Below are 13,733 nucleotides of genomic sequence, written 5' to 3' on the forward strand. Positions count from 1 at the left end.
CTCAAATTGTCGAGTTAATTTTCGTTTTGTTACATACCGAAAGTACTTACGATTTACAACTTTAATCATTATACCTCTGAAAAAAATCTATTCAAAAAAAGTGTGTCATAATTAAATTTACATACACCCCGTGTATTATGTTCATATATTTGATAAATATATGTAAACTTTGCCCCCTTCATCTTTCCTGAATAATTATTATTTAAAATAGAATTTGAATAAAAAAGAACATAGTCATTATACTCGATAAATTCTACACAGTATTTCTTTGTATTACTACAAAATATGTAATGTACCTTCTAAGAACAATTCCATGTTTTTACAGTCAACCATATTGATATTATTTAAATTTGCTTGAAGTCATTAGGTACCTATCCTCTCCAATGTGGTGGTACAATTTAATTTTAAAGCTGTTGAAGTGAGCAAATCAGTCCTTTGTTGATACTAAAAATATTATTTCCTTTTATGGGATGTGTTATTAGTCTTATGTAGTGCAATCTAATTTTCCTAATAAGTATACATACATAGATGAAATACTTTAACAATTAAATTGCTATTAAACCTAAAAGGGTTTAGATGGTGTGCAGTTGGGCATTTTATAAAAGGAATTATTTTATGTTATATCTACCTCTTACATAATAGTAATTACCGCATATTCAAATTATGTGTGCATATTTTAGCATGGAAAAGTATCTTCAGTTGTTAAGCTCATTGCTTAAATTATAATCATTGTGTTATTTTTAGAAAATATAGATCTCATATATTTAGTGTGTATTTACCATACATTGGCAACGCATATGGATCTACGGATTTTTGAGTTTAATACCATTAGGAGGTGGTATTGTAGTTAAATATATTTTATAAAGGATCATCCTTTTTTCATCTTTTGGATTAATATATATATATATATATATATTTAAATCCAGTCTTGCAATTTACGGTATTACCTTTTCTTTTTTGGAGAAAATAATTGTAGCGAATTCCTTTTATGTACTTATATGTATATTATATGGCTATCTATAAACATAGTTTAATTTGTTGTTTTACCACAATAATTGATTATAATAATTCAAGTTTTAGGTGGGAGTTAATATGGTATAACTATATATTTGAGTTAAAATAATAATATACACTAGAGGTAGTCTTTCGTTTACACACTTATAATAAAAATTAATGTGATTCATACGCATTAGCCACTTGATAGATGGTGCGAAAACAACAACTCTATAGCAATTTCCTAGGAAAAGGGAAATATTTTTTAAGGGGGGAGGATGATTATTACTATTTCTTTTCTCCGAATCGCAAATCGGGAGTGGTGTCAAATATGTATTCATATTAATATATAGTTGTACATACATAAAATATTACATTGCAATTGTTACTATTTTGATTCTACCTATATACATAATTTGTTCCTTTATATGCTAAGCTGCTACATTACTATGCCACACCGTAGAATGAATAAATAAAAACCTTAAATGTTCTGTACAGATCTCACTATATTACTACTACTACTTGAATGGGTCATGACCTGTGTTAGGTCTGTCCTAGGACTGATGTCCTTATCAGTACCCCCTCACTTTTCAGTCTTTTTTTCTGTCCGATCTTTTTTACCTCTCAATGGTCCTAAGGACCGATCCATCGGCCCTTCAGTACTACGGTCTTAGCTTTCTTTATAGCTATTCTTCACTCATAGCTAGGATGGAATAATATAGGAACTAAAAAATAATTAATGATGACTAGAACGTATTATTATACGTTCTAGTCATACACTTCCTACTTTTAACTTCAGATATCTTGTCTCCTTGACAATTTAGTTATGAATTACCATGAAACTTCAGTTACTCAAATGATATAGTTAGTAGTAACTACGTAATTTTAGCTGATGTAGTTTCCATATAAGACCGATAAGGTCCGATCCTAAGAATTACCTATTTTTTTAGGACCGTAGTCTTTTTATTTTTTTAGACCGATCTAACACTATGTAGTCATGACCCAATTTTTCCCCTTACCAATTACCAATACTACATGTAGAATATATATGCCGGGTATGTAGCTGAAATCTGGACACTTATAAAAGAGGGGAATGGGAAAAATACCTCTGACAATCTGATTGTATTGACACCAAATTATCATTATTATAAGCTTCATTATCTAAAGTAAATATTTGAGTTACAACAATTTGCCTCTCAGCCCACGATACGATGTGTTGCATAAATCATATATGTACAACTCATATATAAGAAATTGAGAGAAAATCGGTCCATAGATTGATAGTGAAAAAATTGATTTATACATTGAGATCAAAAATATCGGTCCACGATTTGAAAACGATTAAATTTTGGTCTACGATCTGAGATTGTGGTCTAGACCGATATTTCGTTCCAAATCGGTCTAGAACAAACCGCATAAGACCGAAACAGGAAAAAAAATGTCTTGGAAGGAGTTTCAACACTAATGCATATATGTATACTTGAATGATCTTTGATTGGTTGTTACTACATACTTTACGCAATGTGTTTCTCATTTTTCTTTGTTGTAACAACTCACCATTTGAATTTATGACACAATGCTTTATTTTCAGAGTATTTTTTTTTTTTTTTACTTTTTGATTTTATAAAAGGAAGTAATTATAGTCCATTATTGTTGTTGTATGTACATTGAAATGTATGTGTGGATACGCGAATCTATGAAGTAGTTGTTCAATTATCTTGTATATGTTGTGTACAAGTTGGGATTTTGTGTAAGTTCCAGTCATTAAATTATTTATTCGGTTATAAGGGATTTTTTCTAGACCGATCCGGGCCAATATTTTAGCCCAGACTGCGAACTGAAATCGTGGACCAAAATTTCCTTTTCCTTAAATTTTTTTTCTTTTTTAAAAATAAATAATAAAGATTCCGGTCCAGACCGAACTTGGACTGAATTAGTTTGAGCCTTTCTAGGATATCCAGATTGAAATATAGTACAAGTAGGTACCTATTGTAATGAGTATAATGCAATTCTTTAAATAGATGTTCAATGGTATTAATTTTTTGATGAAAATTAGAAATTGATAGGTATTCTCTGCAATGGTAGCTTGGCTCGACTTTCACAGGAGGGGTATGTGTAAATGCTACTACCTCTAAACCAGTGGTTCTCAAACTTTTTAAAGTGCGTAACTCCTGAAAAAATATTAAATATTACCACCATTAACTGTGACCATGGAATTCCAGAGACTATGTTTAGAATTCCATGACTATGCATGATCTGAATTTGTGCTCTTTGCAATTTTTTGTATCTTTTTTCCTTCAATTTGCTCCCCCTTGAAATATTTATATTGGGGGTGGAGAGGTGTCGGTCCACTCATGGCTGCATTTTAGTATGAGTGGAGCCTGGGGTTAGAGAAATATGTGTGGTCCCAGAGAGAGAAATGTAACGTGTCTAAGTGAAGAAAATGGGGAAAGAAAAATGTGTTTCTCAGTTTGCTGTCTGAGGTAGGATGTCTATATTAGAATAATTATTACATATAAAAATTAAAGTTTAATCAAGTGGAATGGCCTAGAAAAATGCTCCCTAAAACATGCATTGTGTCTAACCTCCCTCTTCCAGACCGCCTCTGATTTTGGGGCACATTATATGATTCAAGTGTCACAGTCACAATTCTTGTAAAAAAATAAGTTATAATTAATACATCAAAATTAAATGATAGCATCAATGAAGAATATATAGTCTTAATTAAAATCACTCAAGTTGTAATTAAATAAGGTGTTGTTATAAGACGTGCAAATTGTAACTTGTATAATCTGCTTATTCAAGTTGCTTCTTGTACCTACACAATGTGTACCTTTAGACCTCTTCAAAATAAATAAAAATTCATCATACATATGCAATCTGAAATTATTCCTATTTTCCAAGGTCTAAAATAACTTAATATACAAGTTACATTGATTTTGGACTTTGCCTCAAGAAAGGCATCCTTAATTGTTCACTTTTTTCAAAAAAAGCTGTAAATTAGTACATTTTTTCACAAATATTACTACCATATTCTAGAAATGTTAATTAGCTTTCATATGGTACCACTCTCAATGTTAGAAAAACAACCTCTGGGAAGCTACAGGGAAAATAACGACATTATATCACGAATTTTGTAGTATTTTTGAAACGTCAGTAATGAACCATCATGGGTCTTCAACAATGGCGCCGGAATCATAGGGTGCAATGGTTTTTTACATTCAGGGGCCGGTACTCTTGAGGTAGGTCTAGCGGGGGTGCAATATCAAAATAATTGGTATTTTGGTTAATTTAGACTTAGTAAAATGTGAATACTATCATATTACATAAGTGTGACGTAAAAGGTTAAATTTGAAGAGGGATAATGTACTTACATAAACACAAAAAGTATATAAGTATAGATCTGAGATTGTCTTGGATAAGAATTCATTTCTATTACATATCTATACGTATATATACATAATGGTTGTACATACTTAGGTAGTAGGCATATCCATAGATGTACATATGTATTTACATACCTCTTTCATTCCTTAGATTGTTATTATTATTATGTATGTATGTATTTATTTTTTCCAAGTCAAAGGATAAGAATGTGCATAATTAAGAGTTACATAATATAACCCATCATTCATGTCAAGAGGAGGATGAGAGTGCAAATCCGGTTCAAAAGTAGAAGCACAAATACTAACCATATTTTTGTTAGTATTTAGTATGGATTAGCAATACAGTGAGGCTGTTTTTGAGCCCGTGGGATCCATATCTTTTGAATTATGTTAACCATCCATCAATCCAATTTATCCAATATGACTATCATAGAAAATTTGATAAAAACGCATTATATTTTATTATTTCTTGCTCTACTATATACTATTGTTGTCACGATGCTAATAATTTCGTATTGACTCCGGTACCAAGATTGGTATCGGTACTTTTCTGACTACATTTTCGGAGGAAAATGCAAAATATTTATCCGTTTTGGGATTGCTTACAGACGGGGGATATCGATCCGTTTCACCTAAAATGATATTTTTTAAACGGTTTCTAGAAGAATCCAAGAACACCATTTACGCTTAAAATAACTTGTACAAATTAAAAAGAGTTGATTTTTACCCGCTAAATAATTTATCATTCTCTAATATTAAGATTTCCATTATATACAGCATTCATCAAGATTCTTAACCCTCTCGGATAAAGCAGATTTCTTCCTCGTGGAACACAAAACTTTTTGAATCCGAATAAAATAAATAAAATATCGTTTTAAAATATTGCCTTGTGTACGGGACCTTAAAAAAACAGAAATGTCGGTTAAGTTGATTCATATGTACTTACGTCATTAGCAGGCCTTTAGTCTCGGGGTTTCACACCAAAATAGAGCTATCAAAAAAGGGGGGAGGAGAACCTTATGAGCGTGTAGAGGCCACTTTTGACACTCTTGACACTAGCAATAAAAGACTCCGACGCAAGAGTCTTTTTGATGAGTTCTTTTGAACTCTTTTTATTTTTTTCACACTTTTAGCCCCTCTATAGTGCTGATGCCAACCCCCTCAACTATACCTTTTGGTTGCATGCCGAGGTGAAGGCATGCATTATCCGTCATCCAAACGCCGAGGCCTGCTAGGGGGCTGCATTAATGATTAAGAAAGCTAAAACACAGATCCATATCTAGTATTTATTTTGTTGAACTACTATAGTTAATTAATATATTATTATGTTATATATGTTAAAGTTTAAAAGTGTTCAGATTTTAATGGACCACTCAAAACTGCCCGTAGATAACTCGCGTATTCTTAATATGTACGTCTTTGAATGAATTTGTTAATGGGTTACACTTATATAGTATTGAAGAGGGATGGAGTGGGGGAGAGGAGAACTAAGAAGGATTTGCTGCAGCGTCATTCCACGATTTTCTCTCGTTTATTTTTAACCTTTTAATGGCTTCCTCTACCCCTCAAAAAATATGTATGTATGAAACTATGTAATATGTGTGATGGAGAAGAAAAAATTGGCAGAATTTTACGCTCTTTTCTTTTATTATAATAACAATAATCTTACTGGGTGACGTGCACGCATTTTGGCTTTAGGGTTTTTTTTATTATTATTTCTTCACGTACCTTTATTTTTTCCGTTGGCTCTTCGTAGAGAGTGGTGTAAATTGTAGCTATTGACTTAGTAGTAGATTTGATATGGTGCGATTGTGAAGTGTGTTTTGTTGCGTGCTCTATCAATATTATATTATATTATACATATCATTCATCCTTATCATCAAATGGATGCTCAATCCTATTCATTTTGTTAAAGAGTGACTTTTAATGTCTGATATTATTAGTAGGGGCGTCCGCAGGATTATATTCTTTTGTTTTCGGGGGAGGCTTTGTTGTTACAATCCAAAAATTAAAGTTTTTGGATAAAAATTGAAACATTAAATTTCAAATGTTAAAAAAAAAAAAATTCAAATATTAAATATTTTTGAAAAAAGTTTACTACATGTATTAAATTTTTTCGAAAAATGTTTCAAATATTAAATTTTTGTGCAGAAATTTTTTAGATATTACATTTTTTCGAAAAAAAATTCAATAAATCCATATCTGTTCAAAAAAAAAAAAAAAATCGAAAAAAGTTTCAAAAAATACATATCAAATATTAATTTTCTTAGAGAAAAAGTTCATATAGTACATTTTTGGAGAAAAATGTCAAAAATCCATAGCTATTTACAGAAAATTAAACTTTTTGGAAAAAATTAAAAATTAAATTAAAATATTTAAAAAAAATAATTCAAATAATAAATTTTCTAGTAAAAAGTAAAGATTCCTTAATTTGGGGGACGCCCCTGATTAGTATGTTAATGTCTTCGTATGTGTCATAATTACTACTACAACAACTACTGTATGATGATGTGAAGGCTCTCTTTGCTATAGCATGCCTTCTTCGTCGGCATCGACTTCACTTTGTTCCTTGGATGTGAATGAATCTCTTTGGGATTCCGGACAGGAGTGGATCCTTATCTTTGATAAACTACTGAAACATCCGGGGGGCTCACCATGTAAAGGGTGTAAATGTGATCTCTGTTTAGTGAACCGAGGAGGATCTCCTCCCTCCGCTTCATCTTCCTTGCATCGATCCGCTCGCTCTCGCTCTGGCTCGGAAGGGAATTATCAATACTATTCATCCTTTTTCGACAATGAGGATTTCTTTTGTAAGGAGAAAGTCATTGGTTTATTATTTTCCTTCTCTTATTTTTTTTTCTTTTTGGAATTTGTGGAATTTATTTTACTTCATTTATTATTATTATTCTTATCGTTTTTATTTATTTCTGAACTGATGATGTATACCTACTACTTCTTTGAGGAATAGAAAGAGAGAAAGAGCATGATCAATTAGAAACGAGGAAATGCATTAATAATTCCCTCCTCATTCCTTGTTTGTCCTGTCATTTTAATATACATATAACATTAGATGGGTTTGTTCTTACACTTAAGTAGAATTTCGATCAGAGCTAGGGGATGCGAGCATAACCTATTTATGTTGCACATCTCGCAGTATAAGTTTGAAAAAAGGCAAAATTTGCTTATTTTGTCAATAGAGATTAAAATAAAGCATTCTTTGTAATTTTGTAGTAAATCATTTTTACTACATGTACCCGCAATTTATTTCATTAGAACTTTGCATATTCTAATAATCAACTTCAAAACAATTATCCATGTCAAAATAAAGGGCTTTCGTAATTTAAAATGTGTATTACCACTTTAGACATTTTCGTACTCCTAAAATTATATTTCTCATTGTATTTTATCTCCCCCAACAAGACAAATTTGCAATCAGAAAACCTCTTCATTTTGAGTGAGAGAGTTGCTTAGGTTTTGAGATTAATATATGCTAAGTTGAGTAAAAAGGGACCAGCATTTATTTTGATCCATCTTCCCTATCTGAAAATGTAAAAAAATATACGCGGATTTTCAACATTTGTAGGTCAATGAAATGTTGCATGAACTATTTTACCCCACTAGGGGTAATAGAAATTCGAAAAGAGTTCAACCCTATTCTAATACATATCCACTAACTGCATGTGCAATGTATTTTAACAAAATAATCGATTTTATTTGTAGATCGATAAGGAGGGGGGTCCTTACATTTCTTGTACTTTAACATATATGTTATATACTAAGTAAATGTGGATGTTGGGAGGTAGTTACGAAAGAAGCATTTATACTTTAAATGCTATCTATGTCAAACATCTTCTCGTGCTTCCTCGCGGAGAACGGGACATTATTATTATTTTTTATTATGTAAGCTATCAAAGATCATCTTTTCGGTTAATGAGTATCCACTGGAAGAAAAAAAGGAGACTTGGAAGAACGATACACTTTTATTAATTTTTTAAACTTTTTTTTAATATTCCCTTATAAATCAATCAGCTCCCGAATTTTTCGCCTTCTTTTCCCAAGTATTGGTAGTAAATTATCTCTTGTAGTTAAGCTGTGAACAATTCCCAAGAATTATTAGATAATAATACCATAGTTGAAAATAACTGACTAACTGATGTTGAGTCTTTTTTCTTTCTGTTTCGTTTGAGAAAGAAAGGTTGGGATATACATACAATGAAGGTAATTACGTGATCTGTCTTATTTTAAAATAGCAATAATAATAATAATTAGCGATAGTGATGATGAGACACAGTTGTTGTCACTGTTGAATCGAGAGTCTTCTTCTTCGACAAGTGTTATTAGATAATATTGTTTTTCTATTCCAGTTAATGATGAACGTGCCTTGTTTTCATTTATAGGTACATTTAATGCACATACATATCCCAAATAAAGAAGATCATCATCTTGATTGTCAGCTGCACTTTTTTATTATTATTATTCTAACTTATTTCTTCTTATTGTTAGTTAGTCTTCACTCTCCATAGTCAACATTTCTTATCTCTTTCAATATCTTTCTTCTTCTTTTTCCCCTCGTACACATTACATAAGTTAACATAGCAGCAGTCTCCTTAGACTGTGTGTTGTGTTTTGTTCGGACATGAAATACATTGATCCCTTGAAGGCATTTCATATCATCATCATCGTCGTCGTCGTCATGCAAGCCCAAGAGGAAGAAGGATTCCTCTTCTCTTTATATTTGTTCATCTAGATAATGAAGAAAAGAAGGGAATTTAATTACAGATTATTTACAAAGAATCGACGAAACATGTTCGTTCGTTCCTTGCTTCCTTCGTTCGTTTAAATAATATTTTAAGCATTTTAGGGTTCTTAAGGATGCTGTTGGCAGGAAAGGGAAGGAGGTGCGGCCCATATTTTTCTCCCCATGTGTACATAGTGTGTGTGTCTCTATTGTATGTTCGTACATTGTTTGTTGTCGCTGTTAAACTTATTATTACTTCTATAAAGTATAAAGATAAAACAACACGGTATTATCTCATGCGCCCCTTCATGCTTCTTCAGTATCTCATTATTATGAGAATCTGAAGGGGAAAAAAGAAGAAAAGGGCGATACAAAATGGAAGGGGAAAGGATACAAAATATATTCACAATTTGTTGTTATAGTTAGTTGATGTCGTTACCTTTATTGTATCACACAACCTTTCCTCCTAAAAGGAACAAGGAAAAAATGCTTTCAATCTGTTGGTAGTACAGAGTGAGGATACAAAACTTGCAGTAGAAAAGACGAAATTAGTAATTTTTAAGGAATTAAGAAAATATCCAATACTAATTTGTGATATTGTTAAATATTATATTTAGCTATATTTTATATACAATCATAAGTAATAATAGCCTACAGACGCCGATGAAGAGATTGACAGCTCTTGATGAAGGCCGTATCTATGGCATACTACGCTGTCATGATGACAGCGTGGAGTGAATCCAAATTTGGATGAAAGGTTGCGGCTTACATTTTTATCCAATTTGCTCCAAACTGTCCGGATGGGGGGGAGTTGAAGTTACGGCTGCAGGAGGGACATCAGTCAGCATATTGTTGCTACAGAAGTTTTGGTTCTGCTTGGCTGTAATGGACTATTTAATTTTCCAGGCAGTACGGATGGAGATGCCAAAGGTGCCTTCTTAGCACTGACACCGGCGCGAAAGAGATTTCATACGAGTTGCCTTTTTTGTTGTTGATCTGACATTGTAATTAAATGGTACTGCAATTTTTTAGAGTCCTACTCTGTAGTGGTTTGGCAACTCCTCTTAACTATGAAATTATTTTTTAATAATAATTAGGAATTGTTCACAGCTCAATATCTGAACTAATTCAACACATCTACGTTCAGGTCACTGAGAAGGGGGAAACAAAAAGCGAAAAACCAAGTTGGGAAACGCCTGAGAAGATGCATGATTTATGTGAAATCTTTTCTCCTCACGCAATATATCACTTTTATGATACCACAGATAGCTTCATTTTCTCTCATGTCGCATTGAAGTTTTTTCTTCCTGCAGCAAAATTCAATTAACGGGGGAATTCATGGAGGTTGCATAGTTAGTTATAGAGTAATATTAAAGGTTTACGTGATCAGCCAGATCTATTTGGGCAAATATGGATCACGTGATCCTTGTTTTGCCACAACAATATATAGAGTAAATTTATGTGTTGTATTAAGATATCGTCGAGATGTTTCATAGAGAGAGAGAGGTACAAAAATATAGTATTTGACGTATGTATGAGCTGGCTACAGAGGGGCCCTCCTTAGCATCTGCCAGTCACTCATGTTTGCACCATGAGGATGAATAATAATGATGGAAGGAAAGAAAGAAAGAAAGACGGAATAGAGAAAGATATCTGGAATGAAGTGATGTGCATTTATAACACAATCTTTTTAACCATAAATTTAAGTATAAAGAAACTTGCAGTCTCATTTGATCATTGTTACTACTTTCTTTGCTTGTTAGTTTCTTGAATAAGAAATAACTTAATAATAACTACTCACAATAGCTTTACTTTTCTTTTTTTGTTCATCTCTTTCACTGACTTATTTTTCATTATACATACACACATTGTGGAATAAGTCACTGCATGGTCCATGTACTTGATTTAAAAAAGTAAATTTAAAAACATTTTTAAAAGCGTGAAAAGATCACATGTTGGAAAGATACTGACATGTGTTTTGGTTCATTTAGTGTTTTTTTATTTTTTATTTTTTTTCCCTAAATAACCTTTGTAGTTTACATAATATAATATGAGGTTTCCTACTTTTTGGCCCCTTTTGAGAATGAAATGTCAAAACGCCAATATTGTGAGTGGAACCAAAATAGACTCCAAACAAACATACTAAGTATGTAGGTATTTTGTTTTTTCATTTTATTTTTTGTTTATAAAAAGGGAAAGAACCTCCGTCAGGAGGAGGGGAAGTGTGTTTGTATGGTTTTTTTGTTGTTTTAAAATGACAATAATATCTTATACTTGTTCTATGTAGTTTGTTATGTAGAAACGACGTCCTATTTAAAGATAAAATGTTTTACATATTTCATTTTAATATAAACATATATACTAATAACTTATCTTTTTTTAAATTGGTCGAAAAGTAAGCATATTTTTCCATTAAAAACTATGATGACCTTCTGAATGCTTTGCGATCTGGCGTTCATTTTCCCTAGCCTCATGTATGATGTTAACGACTGCACGGTATGCACAGACTTTGATCTTATGGCATCTGTGACCCCAAACAGATGCCATAATAAAATGACCAAAATCACTAAGTTGCTTGCCACAGGCGTAAGTTTGGTTATTTGAAAGCTAATTATTTTCTCTTTAAATTAATGATACTTATATTTGCATAAGATTGGGCTTTTTGTCTCCAGAAACCGGCGGCAGAGCGCTTTTGCTTGACGAATTTGATCTAACCTAGCTAGGTAATGTTGTTTTGTAATACGGCAAAATTTGTTTTTTATAGAGTATTTTGGGCCAATTTTTTGTGCGAGCTTTTTTCTATTTTCAATACTTCCACCCAAAATGTAAATTGTTGTAGAATCGGAATTATGGTGTACCCCGTCGATGAATGAAGACGTTTTATTCTTTTTGATTGGTCAGTACAATTTGGGGTTTACGGCCCGGTTCTTTTACGTATTTTTGGAAACAGTTCTAGGAATTACTTGTTTTTCTTTTGTTTTTAGCGGTTTGCAAACCGGTTCGGACCAGTGATCCGTGACATCACTAATATATATACATACATTCTTGCGGGATTGTGGCATGTTCCTTCATTGTTTGTGAGAGTATTTAATAGTCAAAACCATAAAGTTTCACAAGAAAATTCATTTAACAATAATAATTTTCTATAATTGATCAGGAAGTAAATATATAAATATGATTTATACGTCGTCCTTGTCTTAGGATGGTTTTAATTATCTTTAATCCTCAAGAACATCGTTGCAGTAGATGTAGTTGTGTTCTTGAGAGAGGGAGAAGGAGGAGGATGGAGGTCAATGGATTACGGGGGGGGGAGAAAATAACTTTAATCCCAATGAATATTATTGGGATTCATATAATATGTTAATACATACATATATAGATGTACTGCCATAAATGTATGAGTTTTTAATCATATACATATCTTCAAACTTAGATTGGATTATTACTAGTATCAATATATGTATATCTAAGTATGTATGTTAGGGTGACGCTCATTAACCAACTTATTGCCAACACTCTTAACCTTTTGTTGGTACTGTGTATGATCCTACTGAACTCATATGGGCAATTTCATTTAAATGTACTTCTATTAGCAGCGTACACAGAGCCCCCCCCAATTAAGGAGTTTTTTCTTTTTACTAGATTTTTTCCCTCCGTCATTCGGGCAAAATATGCAACAGAGCAAATAATTTAATATTTTAAACTTTTTATTATATTTTTTGGAAAGCTATGGACTTTTGAAATTTTTCTCCAAAAAATTTAAGATTTGAAATTTAATTTAAAAAAAAAATTCCTAAAAATTAATTGTTTTGCGAATAACAATGGATTATAAAAATATTTCAAAAAATTAAACATTTGAAATTTTATGTGAATAGATTTGGATTTTTGAATTTTCTGATGAATAGCTATGGATTGTTGATTATATATGATCCTATGGACGCCCCTGTAACACAAATCGAAACTTGGTGAAAATGAAATAAACCCCTCAAAATCACGCTTTTCTGTTTTTGAATGTGTTTGGATTTTTTTTTTTTTTTGATTAATATATATTTTAGATGGAAGTATAATGATTAGAAATTATAAATAACATTTTTTCGAAAAATTTCAATTTATTACCCAAAAATGGATGGGAGGAGTTTCTAGGCTGCACTATTTCAGTGGTGGATTTAAAATTTGTATATTTAAAATACAGTGTGCGTCACCGAAATCTGAACAAGTATAAAATGTTTGAAACGGAGAGTAAGGAGTAGGGTTACAAGATTGAATTTTCTACAGAGGTTTTATGATTTTATAAAAAAAAAATTACGAGTAAGATTTTATTTCTTTTGTTTTGATATAAATCATGGAACAAACAAAACGAAACAACATCCTAGTTTTGCTCCACGCGAGAATCAAGCCCAGGAACATGCTAACCAGTTGGGGTGCTCCCGCACCACTGTGCATGCAATTAGGGATAGATATGAGGCATCTAGGTCAACTTAAAGGCTTATAGTCCAAATTTTGGCTCGAGTGCAATTTATAGGATTTTGGGCCTGCATCCATGTGGTCCCCAACATCAACAGATCTGAATCCATATGGAGCGTTGTGGAGGTGGGAGCCTGTCAAACCTCCCACAG

At 32.1% G+C, this 13,733-nt stretch overlaps 1 protein-coding gene across 50 annotated transcripts in view; it reads left to right on the top strand.

The window, feature by feature from the left end:
* The window catches only part of LOC121117224 (CLIP-associating protein 1-B), a 45,948-nt gene that overhangs the window by 6,171 nt on the left and 26,044 nt on the right, over window positions 1–13,733 (top strand). For 7 of the 50 annotated variants that reach the window (XM_071888850.1, XM_040711587.2, XM_071888871.1 and 4 more), the window contains exons 1-2: window positions 6,165–6,321; window positions 6,789–7,189. The exons of 23 other annotated variants lie outside the window; for them this stretch is intronic. In XM_071888850.1, coding sequence (XP_071744951.1) covers window positions 6,913–7,189 — 277 coding nt within the window. In that variant the 5' untranslated portion in view covers window positions 6,165–6,321; window positions 6,789–6,912. Of the gene's footprint in view, window positions 1–6,121; window positions 6,322–6,788; window positions 7,190–13,733 lie in introns of those variants that run through there. 20 more of the 50 variants (XM_071888849.1, XM_040711586.2, XM_071888854.1 and 17 more) reach the window with 6 other exon arrangements.

This window comes from Lepeophtheirus salmonis, chromosome 5, assembly GCF_016086655.4.
Source record: "Lepeophtheirus salmonis chromosome 5, UVic_Lsal_1.4, whole genome shotgun sequence".
NCBI classification, from domain to species: Eukaryota; Metazoa; Arthropoda; class Copepoda; order Siphonostomatoida; family Caligidae; genus Lepeophtheirus; species Lepeophtheirus salmonis.